The sequence below is a fragment of the Neofelis nebulosa genome, chromosome 7 (assembly GCF_028018385.1).
Source record: "Neofelis nebulosa isolate mNeoNeb1 chromosome 7, mNeoNeb1.pri, whole genome shotgun sequence".
Classification (NCBI taxonomy): domain Eukaryota; kingdom Metazoa; phylum Chordata; class Mammalia; order Carnivora; family Felidae; genus Neofelis; species Neofelis nebulosa.
This window is the reverse complement of record NC_080788.1, coordinates 135,289,626-135,305,377: the sequence shown is the minus strand read 5'-3', so window position 1 is coordinate 135,305,377 and position 15,752 is coordinate 135,289,626. Positions and strand designations below refer to the sequence as shown.

General features: G+C 42.1%; 1 protein-coding gene across 14 annotated transcripts in view; it reads left to right on the top strand.

The window, feature by feature from the left end:
• The window catches only part of RPS6KA5 (ribosomal protein S6 kinase A5), a 185,259-nt gene that overhangs the window by 147,464 nt on the left and 22,043 nt on the right, over nucleotides 1-15,752 (top strand). For all 14 annotated transcript variants that reach the window (XR_009264722.1, XR_009264721.1, XM_058740021.1 and 11 more), the window contains 6 exons: nucleotides 2,934-3,084; nucleotides 6,549-6,710; nucleotides 8,597-8,722; nucleotides 9,592-9,725; nucleotides 10,421-10,514; nucleotides 14,308-14,478. Coding sequence is in view for 12 of the 14 variants with exons in the window: in XM_058740021.1 (XP_058596004.1) it covers nucleotides 2,934-3,084; nucleotides 6,549-6,710; nucleotides 8,597-8,722; nucleotides 9,592-9,725; nucleotides 10,421-10,514; nucleotides 14,308-14,478 (838 nt within the window). In the remaining 2 variants the exon portion in view is untranslated. The remainder of the gene's footprint in view (nucleotides 1-2,933; nucleotides 3,085-6,548; nucleotides 6,711-8,596; nucleotides 8,723-9,591; nucleotides 9,726-10,420; nucleotides 10,515-14,307; nucleotides 14,479-15,752) is intronic.

Genomic DNA, 15,752 nt, shown 5'->3' with positions numbered 1-15,752 from the left:
AATCTAGAACATTCGAAGAGGTCAAGTGGCAACAACACCTGAGAAATGTCTCCCTGCCCTTGTTGCAGGATGTTCTAGTATTGTCACGGCTAAAGGTCCATGAGCATCCTCCATCTGCGTCCCCCTCTCTGCAGTGCGCATTCTGCGTAACTGCGCTGGTCTGAGCTTCAGACTGACATTCATACTCACAGGTCACAATAGGCTGTAATCTGGCACCAGTTTTACTTAGCTTCCTGAGATACAGATCAGGAAACATGGGTATCAGCATGACAGCATCAAGCACCTCTTCATCAGGGGTCCTTGCAGTGACCAGGCCTGGCTGGCCAGCCCACAGAGGGCACACTCAGCCATTAGTGATGGGAACAGGTGGATGGGTGACCCCTACATGGGAAGGCCACCACAGGACTGCATTGTTCTACTCCTCTGTGCACAGCTTCCACCGCTCCCCGCTTCCAAGGACACCCTTGGGGTAAGAGACAACACCCAGAAACTTGTGCTCTCTGAGTTTTAAATAGTCCTGTCTGCTCACACATCTCAGGGGTGACTTCGCGGTAACCAGGCACAGCTGTCATTTCACATGCGTCTCGGCCCCGTACGTTTCAAGGAAGCAGAAGAAGAGATCATCTTCCCCTGGAGAAGAGATTTAAGCCTGCTGGGGGCTCTTTCTCCTGACCAGCGCACCTCCATTTCTGGTCCTCTTCCTGGCCCTACGGTTCTCCGCGGGATTAGGCTTCAGAACCTCTCCACGCACTGAGGAAGCCCCGTGCCACTCCGTTTACCAAGACGACAAGGAGCCTAAGAAGCGGTCCTGCTGTGCTACCTCCTGCGTGGCCCCTGCTTTCACTCCTGCGAGCTGGGGTGCGTGCTCACCATCGCCTGCCCGACCTCCTCCGGCTGCTTCTGGCCACGTTCGCTGCAGCCAGGAAAAAGGGAAGCTTTGGGGCCACCACTGGTGGTCCCTCTCGTCCCCTCGTCAGTACTGCTCTGAGAAACCCCTTTAGATTTCCACTCCGTCTCTTCCTGATGTGCTGCTCCCTGCCTCACTCCAATGTCACGCTCTAGTTCCTTGCGTGTGGCACCTGCTGCAGCCGTCGGTCGCCCACCAATGCTGTCTGCGTGCCCAGACCTCCGCCCCAAGTTGTACACGGAGTCTCCCGCCCCTCTTCCCAGCTTGGCATCTCAGTGGGTCCATCCCTGTTTCCGGGTGCTCCCTGTTCTCTCGATGCCCCTCCTTTTGTGGATGAACCGCCAGGGTTGGCACGACCGTTGCTTTCCCTAAGTGCCTGTACAGAGTAGACTTCCAGCAAATGCCGATGACTCAAGTGTATGGACCTACAGAATCCGTACCTTCCGACGACGTCGGCCAAAGTGCTTATTTCTCAGCCAAAGTGAATGTCAGCAACAGCGTATCTATTTCACACAAAAAGTCCCTGCCTGCTAAAAGCACATGAAAGGTGGGGAAAATGGAAAAGTCTCTGCTTAGCTTTCCCTCAGAAACCGGGCTGCCAGTGTCTCTCAGAGACGCCTGTGCCTGGTCCCAGGAGAGGATTCTGTCCAATGCAGAAAACCCTGACGAGCAGCGAGCCCTGGGGGAACACTAAAGAACCCTAAAGAGAAAAAGTGTACTTCTTTTTTTTCCCTTGTTCTGTCCGGGTTTTTTTGCATCCCCAGGATGGAGTGCCAGAAGCGGGATTAGCTTTGAAATGAACAAAACGGCTAGAATTTCTAGTGAAAACTTACAGTTCCACTGTCATTTGACTGATTCTGAGTGGCTACTGGCTGTGGTTTTCTCTGTGGTTGGTGTAGCCGAAGGGAGCCAGGGGCACACAGGTCAAGCACTTGCAATGTTCCCGGTGCAGCGCTAAGCACTGTCTTCGCTCACTTAAGCATCATAATACCCATTTTAGGTTAAGGAGACCGTGGTGTGAAGAGGTTCATTAACTCTCAGAGTCGCACAGCCAGTTAGCAGCAAGCCAGAGTTTTGAATTCGGTCCGGCTCCAGAGTCCGTGTGCTTAACCACACTGTGCTGTCTGTTACAAATGTGTTACCTGGTTTTGTTCCATAACGGTTATTAATATTTTAATGCCCAACAGGGAATCTTTTTACAAACCCGAATAAAGGAATAACTATCTCCGTGTATACCGTGTTAAGCTTCTTAATTTCAATCTGTCCCTTTCATTATTCTTTCTCATTATTCATCTGCCCTTTCACAGAGGCAGAGGTACATTTGGATTGGATTGATTTCTTCCATGACCTTAGCATAAATTCAAATATTTCATCAAGAAACTTGATTATCTTAATGTTTCACCTTCCATAGTAAACAGTAGACTTTACCTTTGAGTTCCTTATAGGGTTTACCTGACTGTTTTATAGTGGGAGATAATGGAGCAGGTGATCTCATCCCATGAAAAGCCCCAGATCTGGTGCTCGTTTTCAGATATTAAGAGTGGAGCCATGCCCCAGTGGCTGTGACCCTACCTGCGTTGGCCTGCCTTCCCTCCCCATTCCTGCCGGGCCCAGCTGTTCCCCGGCACACAGGGAAGGGGAAGAGAGAAGGGTATGATGGTTGGAGCTGAGTGCTGGATTGACTTCTCTGAGTTTATTAGGAGTTGTTTCCATTGGGAAATCTTTCATCAGAGAGTCGAGTCAAGGTCTAACCTGTCCCAAGCCTTCATTTTTTTCCCCAATTAAATATTTGGGGTGGTGGTTCCCCATTAAGAGCGACTTACACTGAAAAAATGATCCAACGCTTTTTGTCTCTGCTTAGTTTCGGAAATTCGATTTCGTGGCATCTCATTTTAAATACTTTTGCTCTGCTTTTCACATATAGTTTAGTTTCAGAGTGTGTGGCACAGTACTTGTCTTGCTAAGAATATCATCACTATAACTTCATCCTCTGGTTGTTTTAATAGCAAGTTTTATCTGTCAACAGGAGAATATTAAAAAGCGAGCCTCCATATCCTCAAGAAATGAGTGCTTTAGCTAAAGACCTGATTCAGCGTCTTTTGATGAAAGATCCCAAGAAAAGATTGGGATGTGGTCCACGTGATGCGGATGAAATCAAAGAACATCTCTTTTTTCAGGTGAAATTTATTGAACAGATGGTTTTATATGGCCTGCTATTTACAGGGTGCTTGGCATTCTTCATGAAATGAGTGAATATGGCCCCTTTTGGAGACATTTGCTCCCTGTCTTCACATACACTGTACCTTTTTTTTTTTTTAATTTTTTTTTTAATTTTTTTAAATTTTTTTTCAACGTTCTTTATTTATTTTTGGGACAGAGAGAGACAGAGCATGAACAGGGGAGGGGCAGAGAGAGAGGGAGACACAGAATCAGAAACAGGCTCCAGGCTCCGAGCCATCAGCCCAGAGCCCGACGCGGGGCTCGAACTCACAGACCGCGAGATCGTGACCTGGCTGAAGTCGGACGCTTAACCGACTGCGCCACCCAGGCGCCCCAATGTACCTTTTTTTTTTAAATAGCAGGGACCCTGTAGGAATCCTAGGATCAGAATTCTCCTTGGAGGGGCATCTGGGTGGCTCAGTCAGTTAAGCGTCTGACTTTGACTCAGGACATGATCTCACAATTTGTGAATTCGAGACCCACATCAGGCTCTCTGCTGTCAGCACAGAGCCTGCTTGGGAGCTTCTGTCTCCCTCTCTCTCTGCCCCTCCCCCGCTTTCACTCTCACTCTCTCAAAATAAGTTAACATTTAAAAAAAAAAAAAAGAATTCTACTTAGAGACACCTAAATGGTCTTTTTCTGCCTAAATGAAGTGAGAGTGGGGAGGACCATAATGGCGTTCAGTCTTCCATATGCTTATTGGTTCGAGTTTTGAGTATTGGTTTCTATTTATGATCTTGAAATTTAGGCATATGGACTGAAGGAGCTTTTATTTTTTACTTTTCTCTCAGTTCACGAGCCATTCCCACCAGTGTGTTTTGCCCTTTAGACAGTGATTTCATGCTTTCTCCTTTTTTCTCGGGAGCAATCACAGAAAATTTAAAATGTACCTATTTCTCAGTTACGTATCTGTAACATAGATTTATTTATTTATTTATTTACTTACTTACTTACTTATTGCTTATTCTGAAGAAACCTAATGAGACCATTCTACAGAGCACCAATACATCTGCTTAACTTAGTTTGCTCACTTTAGTAAAACGAACAAAAGAACTCCAAAATTTTAGATAACTGGGGGAACAGAATTAAATTGGCTGAGTTGGCTAGCTATTTAAGTCTGAGTAGTCAACCCAGGATACCATGACCTCAGTTTTTAAAACCCTGAACTTAGGACTTTTAAAAAATTTCATCACCTCAGTAAGCATGACTTAAATGTTTATGGTCTAAAGGGACCATCCGGGTTTTATTTTTATTCTGCAAACTGAGCTTTTACAGTATTATCACCAGAGCAAACAAAAATGCCTAACATAACAAAGGAAAACTGCCCTAGAGTAACCTCTGTGTTGTCTATTGTTTTTTAAATCTAGAAAAACAAGTGATAGTTGAGAATAAGAATTACCTCTCTGTATTTCTTATCTTTTTTATGTGTGACGTATTTTTAAATTTTGTTTTAGAGAGAGAGACAGAGCACGAGTGGCGGGGAGGGGCAGAGAGAGAGAAAGAGAGAGAGAGAGAGAGAGAGAGAAAATTCCAGAGGTTCCATGCTCAGCACAGAGTGCGACAGGGGGTTTGATTCCACAACCCTGGGATCATGACCTGAGTCAAAATCAAGAGTTGGACGCTTAACCAACTGACCCCCCCTCTCTGTATTTCTATACTCAAAAAAAGAGCACCAGTCTCTCAGTTGTAACCCGTTTAAAAATATGTTATGGCACATCTTACAGAAGTTCAGTAACAGAAATACATTTAGAATAAAATTAACTTCTCAGTGTGTACATTTCATAAATCAGCATGGCTTACAAAGATTAATAGTTGAACAAACTATTTCAAATACCTTGTTGAGAAATGTGGCTCAAAATTTAACAATGTAAAATTCAAGAAAGTGCTCAAGCAAAATACCCCCATCATATTTTCATAGGATCTTTTTCACTACAGTTCACTATATTTGTGAATATTACAGTATGTCTTTCATATTACGGAAATTTTTCTATAGCTTGAAATAGTAATTTTAGGTTCTTTAATGGCTTTGCTTTTTAAATGACAAGGACTCTTTAGGAAAGACCAGAGTCCAACTTGTAAAGACCTAAATGGAGAGGACGTGGAGAGGAACGTAACAGCGATCAATTTTCTACATACTAAACATTCTCCTGCTAACAATATATTTCTTTAAATTACCCCTTTCCTCTAGAAGTTTCTCTTAATGTATGTATAAATAGCCAAGCACAAATCATATGCTTGTAATGGAAAACATTACAGCCACACGGAGGACAGAGCGCTAACGAGAAAATCAAGAGACTGACCCTTCCATGAGCTAATGTTTAAGTGAGAAGGTTAGTTCTTACTTCCAGGCTTCAGTTTCCATCTGGGTCTAAAGGAGATGAGCTAATTGGTCTCTAAAGCCCACGCTAGCTGAAAAACTTGAAGATCTGTAATCTAATGATTTTTTTTCTCCATTGCCTCCACAAGAGGGCATAATAAAAACATTTTTTCGTTAGTTGATTAAACTTCCTGAACGTCATCCACTGTCTCTGAAATCAGAATGCGTCTTACAATGGACAGCTTAACCATTCTACTTCATAATGCCTTTTCTTTCTTCATGGTACATGAAATCATGGCATATCTCACTATGAATGAGGACATCTTAGATTTGAAGAAATATGTTAATAGAATAGCTGTGGGATTTGATTCAAGAAGTATTATCTCAGGTTGTTTTAAGTGACAGAAGGAGCACAAAGAAAATAGAGCACAGAGTTGGCTCTATTTATCAGACAACAAGTGTCTGGCATGGGGGAAGAGGGGGCTCGGATTATCCCATGGGGGAGACAAGAAGCAGTATTTAAAAAGCTAGGATACAGACTTAAATGAGAAAAGGGTGATTATATCAGTATGATAGGATCATTTAAACTTACAGACGTAAACAAGTGCATGACTTATAGTGAGTTTATTTTCTAGTCTGTCCAGATGACCAGGAGGAAAAGCAGGTCTAGGAAGAAAGCTACCTAACTTTGTCTCTAGAAAATAGGAATATTAGAGTCAGCATTCATATTCATAGAGCATTGAAAAGCCCTCTGTCATCATTCAGTTTTATTTTGTTCTGGCCTCACACCTTCAGGACAAAAGTAATTTTTCTGTTTTCCCTATGGGTGAATTAGGATATCCTGGTGCCCCCCGGAGGATACGGCCAGACCCCACAGTGACGGAAGGCAGTCTCCTCATTCAGGCATAGCATTGAATGCAGCAATAAACTGCAGTCAGAAAATGTGCTCATGCTTGGGAAAAAAACATATTTATAATCATTGGTTTGAAAGATGTGCCCTTTCCCTGTTGACTAATTAAAACCCTAATCCATCTGTGTTAGTCTCAGAAAATATTTCCACTCTGCTGGTCTCTACTTTGTATCCATTTTCTTTTTCTGTTTCAGAAAATAAATTGGGACGATCTAGCTGCCAAAAAAGTGCCCGCCCCATTTAAGCCGGTCATCCGAGATGAATTAGATGTGAGTAACTTTGCAGAAGAGTTCACAGAGATGGATCCCACGTACTCCCCTGCTGCGCTGCCCCAGAGCTCCGAGAGGCTGTTTCAGGTAATCTCCAAGAGAGGGCGCTCCTGTGCGGTGGCCGGATGTGCTGTGAAAGAAAAGATTAATTTTCCCATATAAGTGTTCTTGGCGTCTTAAAAGCAAGATTCTCTAATCTCTTCAAAATGATTAAATATGGAGATGTTGCAAATTATTAACTGAAGCTTATGGTCTGTGACATAGTAGATATTACTTATGTGTTCTTTTTTTTTTTTTCATTTTTTAAAATTTACATCCAAATTAGTTAGCATCTAGTGCAACACTGATTTCAGGAGTAGATTCCTTAGTGCCCCTTACCCATTTAGCCCATCCCCCTCCCACAACCCCTCCTGTAACCCTCAGTTTGTTCTCCATATTTATGAGTTGCTTCTGTTTTGTCCCCCTCCCTGTTTTGATATTATTTTTGCTTCCCTTATGTTCATCTGTTTTGTCTCTTAAAGTCCTCAGATGAGTGAAGTCATATGATTTTTGTCTGTCTCTGACTAATTTCACTTAGCGTAATACCCTCCAGTTCCATCCACGTAGTTGCAAATGGCAAGATTTCATTCTTTTTGATTGCTGAGTAAGACTCCATTGTATCTATATCTATATATCTATATAGATATCTATACCCACCACATCTTCTTTATCCATTCATCCATAGATGGACATCTGGGCTCTTGCCATACTTTGGCTGTTGTCGATAGTGCTGCTATAGATATTGGGGTGCATGTGCCCCTTTGAAATAGCACACCTGTATCCTTTGGATAAATACCTAGTGGTGCAATTGCTGGGTCGTAGGGTAGTTCTATTTTAGATTTTTTGAGGAACCTCCATCCTGTTTTTCAGAGTGGCTGCACCAGCTTGCATCTCCAAGTTCTTTATGTAAAGAAGTGTTGATTTTTTTACTTGAAATTTTATTTCTCTTCAGTTGCTTTTATAGAAAAATACAAGACTACTTCATTTTACCTCTAGCATATAAAATTGTCTTCAGTTCATAAAAAGTGTTATCTGATTCTTTATCTTCAATGAGAAATCTTAACTGTTTTCCAACTCCTAAAAAAGAATTAGGGAAGATTTTATACTGAGAAAAAGGTCTTTCTCAGACTTATGCTATTAAATGGTATCAGAAAGCTATTAAAACCATTAAAGACTATTAAATGCTATCAGAGATTCACTTCTGGACCCCCATAAGTATGCCATTAGTATGGCTTCATCTGGTCACCTGGGCTGTGTCTCTGGACCTTCATGACACTAACATCTAGCACGTGGCTGAGCACATAGTAGATGTTTCAAAAATGTTCTTTGAACTAGTGAGTGTTCTAGCTTGAACAGATTTATCATCTGTCATTATACTACTTTTGGTTCATTCTGGCACGTCGTTCTGCCATTTGATTTTTATTTCTTTTCCAAAACTCCATTTGAAATTTTTAGTCTAAGGAAATCTAATCAGAGTCAAATAATTGCTAAATTAGAAACTCGCTGTAGTGAAACTTGCTATTTTTTGAGCTTGAAAAATGATAACTCTTGGGCCACTTTGTTTAATACCTTAACTGTACCTTTTTTGAGAAGCTAGTTGCGTTCCTAAGTGAACTTTCATCAGCAATGCGAAAGAACTCCATCTCTGAGTCAGATATTGGGGGTGGAATTGGACAGAAGGTTTTTCTGCCTTTAATTCTGAATTGGTTTAATTCTACCAGAAGATGGCATTATCTCCTTCGGAAAAGTGTGTCTCCATTGATTTGAAATCTCCATTGATTTGCATTTTAGATTGCAAATAAAATAAAATTAGATTCATCTCCACACATATTTGAATGTTTTTCACAGAGAGTGAAAAACATTATTACAATCTGGACTGTGCTAAACTGGAAAATTGCAAACCCTTGTTCCTTACTCTTCCTTTTCTTTCTTAGGGCTATTCCTTTGTCGCTCCTTCCATTCTGTTTAAGCGGAACGCGGCCGTCATAGATCCTCTTCAGTTCCACACAGGAGTTGATCGCCCTGGAGTGACGAGTGTCGCCAGGAGCGCAATGATGAAGGTATACATGTGCTTAATTAAATGACACAGTTATGATTTAAATACCAATGCTAATTAACATTGTCAAGGCCAATGAATTTAATAGGCTTACCATTTGAGTAAGGTGCAATTTTAAGAAATGAATAAATGGAAATAGCAATGTTTGCCCTAGAGAATTAGTCACATCCATTTCAATGAATTCCTTTTTACAGTGATAGCAAATTATATATCTTAAAAAATTATACAGATGAAAGTAGAAATGATCTAAAGCAAGCTGAATCTTGGAAGCATATAAATATATTCCATGCATATCTATTAACATTAATAATGTTCTTTAGGGGTGCCTGGATGGCTCAGTCGCTGGAACATCCGACTCCGCTCAGGTCATGATCTCATGGTTCTTGCACTCGAGCCCTGTGTTGGGCTCGCTTCTGTCAGCACAGAGCCCACTTCAGATCCTCTGTCCCCCTCCCTGTCTGCACCTCCCCTGCTCATGCCCTCTCTCTCTGTCTCTTACACACAAAAATAAATATTAAAAGAAATAATAATGTTCTTTTACTCTGTTATTTATCCCTCTGTGTTCCTAGTATTTTCTTTTTTTTTTTTTAAGTTTCTTTTTATTTACTTTGAGAGAGAGAGCACACAATCGGGGAGGGGCAGAGAGAGAGGGAACGAGAGAGAGAGAGAGAGAGAGAGAGAGAGAGAGAGAGAGAGAGAATCCTAAGCAGGCTCCATGCTGTCAGTGCAGAGCCCAGTGCAGGGCTCAAACTCCCAAACCGTGAAACCATGACCTGAGCCGATATCTAGAGTCAGATGCCCAACCAACTGAGCCACCCAGGCGCCTCAGTTTCTAGTATTCTCTTAAGGTAAATGATATTGGTTTCTTATCAGGACTCCCCATTCTATCAACACTATGACCTAGACCTGAAGGACAAGCCACTGGGAGAGGGAAGTTTCTCAATATGTCGAAAATGCATACACAAAAAAAGTAACCAAGCGTTCGCAGTCAAAATAATCAGCAAAAGGTAGGGACCATTTCTGGCATCCTTTGGCATTCTTTTGTATGGACTCATCCTGGTCAAGGAATTCTGTAAATTAGGATTTTTATTTTGAAATCAGTGGTTTCTTGTAAAGCTTTTTAACCCTGGGTGTAGCCATTCAGCTCATTAGCTGATCCATTATCCTCTGACTCTAATAGATGTTTGCTGGTAAAGTAATCCATTTGGGACGTAAATCATGGCGTGACAGGCTTTCGAGTCTACCATGAGAACATTTTCTGTGGCAGTGATAATCAGACTTGCCCCATTCATTTCGACAGCTGTTGCCACTCCTAATAGTTGTGTATCTGAGTTTTTTTTTTTCTGAAATTACTTAGCAATTTGCTGGCAGCTTTTGGGAGCCAGCTAGTTGTTTGGGGAACTCATTATTACTTCCATGATTGTGTATTCTTACTACCAAAATGTCAGGCAAGTGAGGCACCCATTTCTTCATGATGGGCTCTTTTCTGACTCAGAAGTAATCATTTTCTCAGGAATAATGCATTACTTGTTCTGGTGGGTGGTATGATTCATTACTGTCATGGAAACCTCATTGTGATACTTGAACACTTACATTCTGAACACGCTGTAAATAAACACAAAACTAGGGCTGGGATAATATGGACATGAAAACTTGGTGAAGAAGGTACGTACGTGGAGGCTAATCATTTTCATCCCTGCAGGATGGAGGCCAATACTCAGAAAGAAATAACAGCCCTGAAACTCTGTGAAGGACACCCCAATATCGTGAAGCTGCATGAAGTTTTCCACGACCAGGTATCTCACACTATTTTTCTGTCCCTACTGACTCACACAGAGTTCTTCTTTTTGCCAGTTGAGTTGCAACTGCCAGGGTCAGAGTTAGAGATAATGGGATATGACCTGGCCACCAGAGAGGGCAGAGAAACTTCTTACCCACCCCCAAAACCAGTGCACGCTTTCACTTCTGCTCTTCTCACTCAGTCATAGGCATATGTGACATGGACGAAGGGCAGAGGGCAGGGTGGGTCACAGCTGCTGGGCCTCCCACCGGCTCCACTGCGGCCCTCCACAGCTTAATCCCTGGACTTCTCAGTATTCAGTTAACAATCAGCCTTCGACTCTCTTTTCACTTCTAGAATAGGATTTAGAGTTTAAGCCTAGTTAATGCAAGCTCCAGAACAAAGATGAAGCAGAAGGGCAAGGGTACCCCCTTTCCTCTCCAGATGGCACGTTCACTCAGACCACAGGCCAGGTCCTGCTTTGCAACAGGACCCCGCGCAGAAACAATGTACCTCTGGATGTGGGAGGAATGTGTCAAGTCCGTGTCTCCTCAGCCCCTCCACCGCCAACCTCCATGAAAATAGTTGCTCCATTGTTGACACATTTCCCCCTGAGACTGGGTGGGAAGACACAGTCCTACTTGAGACAGCATGCTAAGCACAAAAGCCGATACCAGTCCTGGATGCAGCTGACCCTAGCTTTACCAAAGAAGAAGCAGACTCAGAAGGGTCATGAGCCCTGTCCATGGTCACAGAGCAGGGCCATAAGCATCTCGTCGGGAAAATCTGGGCCACCTCCACTGTGCTGCTGTAACAGCATGTCCTGGGTAGGCCGAGGCCCAGTTCTCCACCACACTGAAAGTTCCCAGAGCACTGGAATGATACAGCTTAGCCACAGTGACTGCCGCCCTTTAGTATTGCATACCTTACATGGTCCAGGTACTGTCCCAGACTCCACATGCGCGATTCAGTCCTTATATAAGGTAACTCCACCAGGTGGGAAAACTGAAACTCTGAGAAGTTAAGCGACAGGATCTCACAGCTTGTAAGTGGTAACGCCGGGCTCTGAACCCAAGCAGTCCGACTGCAGAACAAGCTTTTAATTACTCTGCTCTGCTGCCTTAGGGGAGGCAGCAACATGGCCCGGTTCTCCCAGAAGGTGAGCGAGCACCCAAAAATAACATCGTCATCTCCTTTCTCTTTGGCCCTCGTAGTCAGAAAAGGGAGGTCTTTGAGAGGAGGACTTGGAGGAGCTGCTCTCCGTGCTCCTACTGCGGCCACCTCATGGGGCCACCTGACTGCAGTGGAGGTAGTGAGTCCCCCATCCGCTGGAGGTGCCTAAAAGGAGCCCGGACAGTCTCCTCCTGAAGATGATTCACATAACAAGTCAAGGGACTGGTGGATGACCTTCGACACCCCCCTCTGATGTTTGCACTTGGGCCCAGCTCCATCCCAGCTCTTACGTTCTGGCGGATGTCAGATCTCAGGAACTGCATCCCTCCCTTGTGGTTAAATTTATTGTTTGCTATTTTTATACTAAAGAGTTACTGAATGTGAGTTGTCTCACAATGTGACCTTGTATCTACTAGTACAAATATATAATCATTCTGCTGTCCAGTTGTTGATACCTGGGGTGATTTCTTTCTGTGTTGGTGACACAGTTGCCTAGATCATCCCCAAGTACACACAGTCTTCTCTTTGACGGAGGGGTGAAATTGATTAGGGTGGGTCTTCAGCCTCTGGGTGTGCAGCATATAGTTCACTTCGTGTGCGATGATTTGTATTCGTTTCCTATAGCTGCTGTAACAAATTACCACATACCTACACACTACCAATTTATAATCTCGCAGTCTGGAGATCAGAAGGTCAAAATCAGTCTCACTGGTATAACGTCTGGGTGTTGGCAGGGCTGGTGCCTTCTGGAGGCTCCAAGGGACAATCCATTTGCTGGCCTTTTTTAGCTTCTGGAGACTGTCCACCTTCCTTGGCTCGTGACCCTTCTGTATATCTCTCCAATCTCTTGTTTCCATAGTCCCATCCCATACTGTTGGCTCTGATGGATAATTTAGACAGTCCTCCCAGCTCAAGATCCTTAATCACGTCCACAAAATCCCTTTGCCATATCAGGTAACATCCACAGGTTCTGGGGATTAGGACACGGACATCTCTGGAAGGCCATTAGTCAACTGTCTCATATACATTTTCTCACTGTTATCTACATTCTATTGGCAAGGGTCCTAAAGTCACAGAGGTTAAGTGGCATTCCCAAGGTCATAAGTAAGTAGCAGAAGCAGCATTCAGATCCAGGGTTGATTCTAAAACCTATCTTCAAAAAAATGTTTTAATGTTTATTCATTTATTTTGAGAGAGAGAGATAGAGAGCAGGGGAGGGGCAGAGAAAGAGGGAGACAGAATCCCAAGCAGGCTCCACACCATCAGTGCGGAGCCAAATGTGGGGCTCAAACCCACGAACCATGAGCTCATGACCTAAGCCCAAATCGAGAGTTGGACACTTAACCGACTGAGCCACCCAGGTACCCCTAAAGCCCATCTTTTAAACCATTCCATTGTTTGTTAGTCACTGGCAGATGTTTGTAACAGACCTTCAGTGTTGACCTGGTTTGTCATACGTAGAAACTCAAATTAGCTTGATCTCTGGTAGGCTGGAAGCAATTCTCTTATTAAAAATGTTCACCTTTTAAAATTCGCCCAGTTTGTGCAGGATAATTATGAAGCTTTTTCTTTCGGGGAGGATTTTGCTAATTCGAAAAGAAACATATTTGTCAAGTGATGTTGGTTCTGTAATGCATAGCACCTGAATCTGGTGATTGGCTATCTTTCTTTTTTTTTTTTTTTTTTTTTTAAATTTTTTTTTCAACGATTTTTATTTATTTTTGGGACAGAGAGAGACAGAGCATGAACAGGGGAGGGGCAGAGAGAGGGAGACACAGAATCGGAAACAGGCTCCAGGCTCCGAGCCATCAGCCCAGAGCCTGACGCGGGGCTCGAACTCACGGACCGCGAGATCGTGACCTGGCTGAAGTCAGACGCTTAACCGACTGCGCCACCCAGGCGCCCCGGCTATCTTTCTTTAAACAACATGTTTGTGTTCATTTGAGAGCTGATACAGTTCCTTTGCTTTTCAGTTGCTCCTGAGTTATTTTCTTTATGGACATGTGTGCAAAGCATAGTAAATAAATAACTTTTTAAACTCTTTAAGATAACGCCATTGGTATCCAAAGCAATTATTAAAAAAAAAAAAAAAAAAAGGCAGTGAGTTATGGGTATTTGCCGTGGGTATTAACAAGGAACCCTGAAACTAATCTGTTGAGGTCTGACAGGAGGTTCAAAGTGACATCATGAAACACCTTTTTGAAAAGATAAATTTGCTATTCATTGGGTGTGTCAGGCCTCCTGTGGGCAGTTGCCCATTCTCTGTCATTAATCTTCTATATTATTTAAAGCAGATGATTTCACATTATTATCAGCACCAGGTCACACTTTAAAAAGAAAGCTATGTAAACTTGATCAAGAGGGTTGGAATGGAATTCAAATGAAAGAATTAGTCAAGGAAAGGATATATAAAGATTTCACTGCAGTACTTGAAATTTTCCATTACCAAAATAGAATTCTAAAAAAGCCACATTACCCTTCGATTCTTTCCTCTAAAATATTACGGACTGCTGTTGATTATTTTACCAAGGGATTCTGTAAATGTATTGGTGATAGTTAATAGTCAAGGAATGTTTCATACATAAATACACTTCTCTTCATGAAAGCCCTCCACGTTAATCTTTTTTCTTATCTAGCTTCACACATTTCTGGTGATGGAACTTCTGAACGGGGGAGAGCTGTTTGAACGTATTAAGAAAAAGAAGCACTTCAGTGAGACCGAAGCCAGCTACATCATGCGGAAGCTCGTTTCAGCTGTAAGCCACATGCATGATGTCGGCGTGGTGCACAGAGACCTGAAACCCGAGGTATAAAGTGACGTGCTCTCTCGTGTAACTCAGCCTCGCCTCATTACCGAATATCCCCCCGAGTATGTGTGGGCTTTTCTTGTTTTGTTTTTTAGGGCTTCCTGCTAAATAGATACTTGCAGATATCCTGTTTCTGGGATTTTTTTTTTTTCTTTTCTATTTTAGTCAAAAATAAATTTGTCTTTTTTTTTTTTTTTTTTTTGCCAGCAGATCATCTTGAGGTTATATTTGTAAGTGTGAGAGCCTTTTATGGAAGAAATACTTTATGCAACAGTTGTGGGCTAAAAATAGCTATGGAAATTTTTGTAGCAGAAAATAATATCCCTCCTATATGTGTACCATTTTAGAGGTTTATTTTTTTAATGATGTATTTTGAAAGCTTGTTTCTCATTTTTGTAATCAAATTGATTAGCTCATGAATAGGAATGTATATAATTCTGTTCTAAATACTTAAACATAAAGAATTGTCTTGATTTAATTAGCCACACCATCCTTATATGTCTTTGCTCGTGTACTGTATTTATAGAATTGTGTAGCAAAGCAAAAGTAGTAGCTTTTTATATATTTCTTCTGTCAAAAGGTTAGTAAAGAAGGTTCTAACTCTAGAATGTCCCTTTGTAGTATCAAAAATATGAAAATCCCCCCCTTTTAGGAAATCATCAAAATAATAACGAAAATTGAAAAACAAAACCCAATGATTTATAAAAGGACAACAGTGACTCATCGTTTACCATATGCAAAATTATACATATTTCCTCTTTAAAATAGAACTTCATTTGTAATTACCACATGTTGATAAAGCATTTTCAAATACTCTTAAAATAATAATTTATTTGGAGTCTGTTTTTTGTGTTAGACCACGAAAGACTATGTCTCCAAAAGCACCGGTTTTTTTGTTTTTGTTTTTGTTTTTGCCTTTTTAAGTATCTTGGATCATTGGTAGGAAGAGGGTGTTTTAAAAATGGAATTCTGTGCATCCAAGTATAATCAACTGATTCTAAAGCACATAGACTTCTGTCCCTGGACTTCCTATTACTGTTATCCATATTACTAGTAATGAATCAAAAGTGAACTGTGTTTCATGAACTTGCAACTGTGGTAGCTCTCCCTCTGCTTCCTTCCTCCGAGTTCTCACTCTCCTACAGAACGCCCACTGACAGTATGGTGCTCTGTACATTGGAGATTAGCAATCTATTTTTAAATGCAAAAGCACACCACTTAAATGTTTTCTTGATAGACAAGGAACAAGCATGTAATTTTTTTAATTGAAGAGA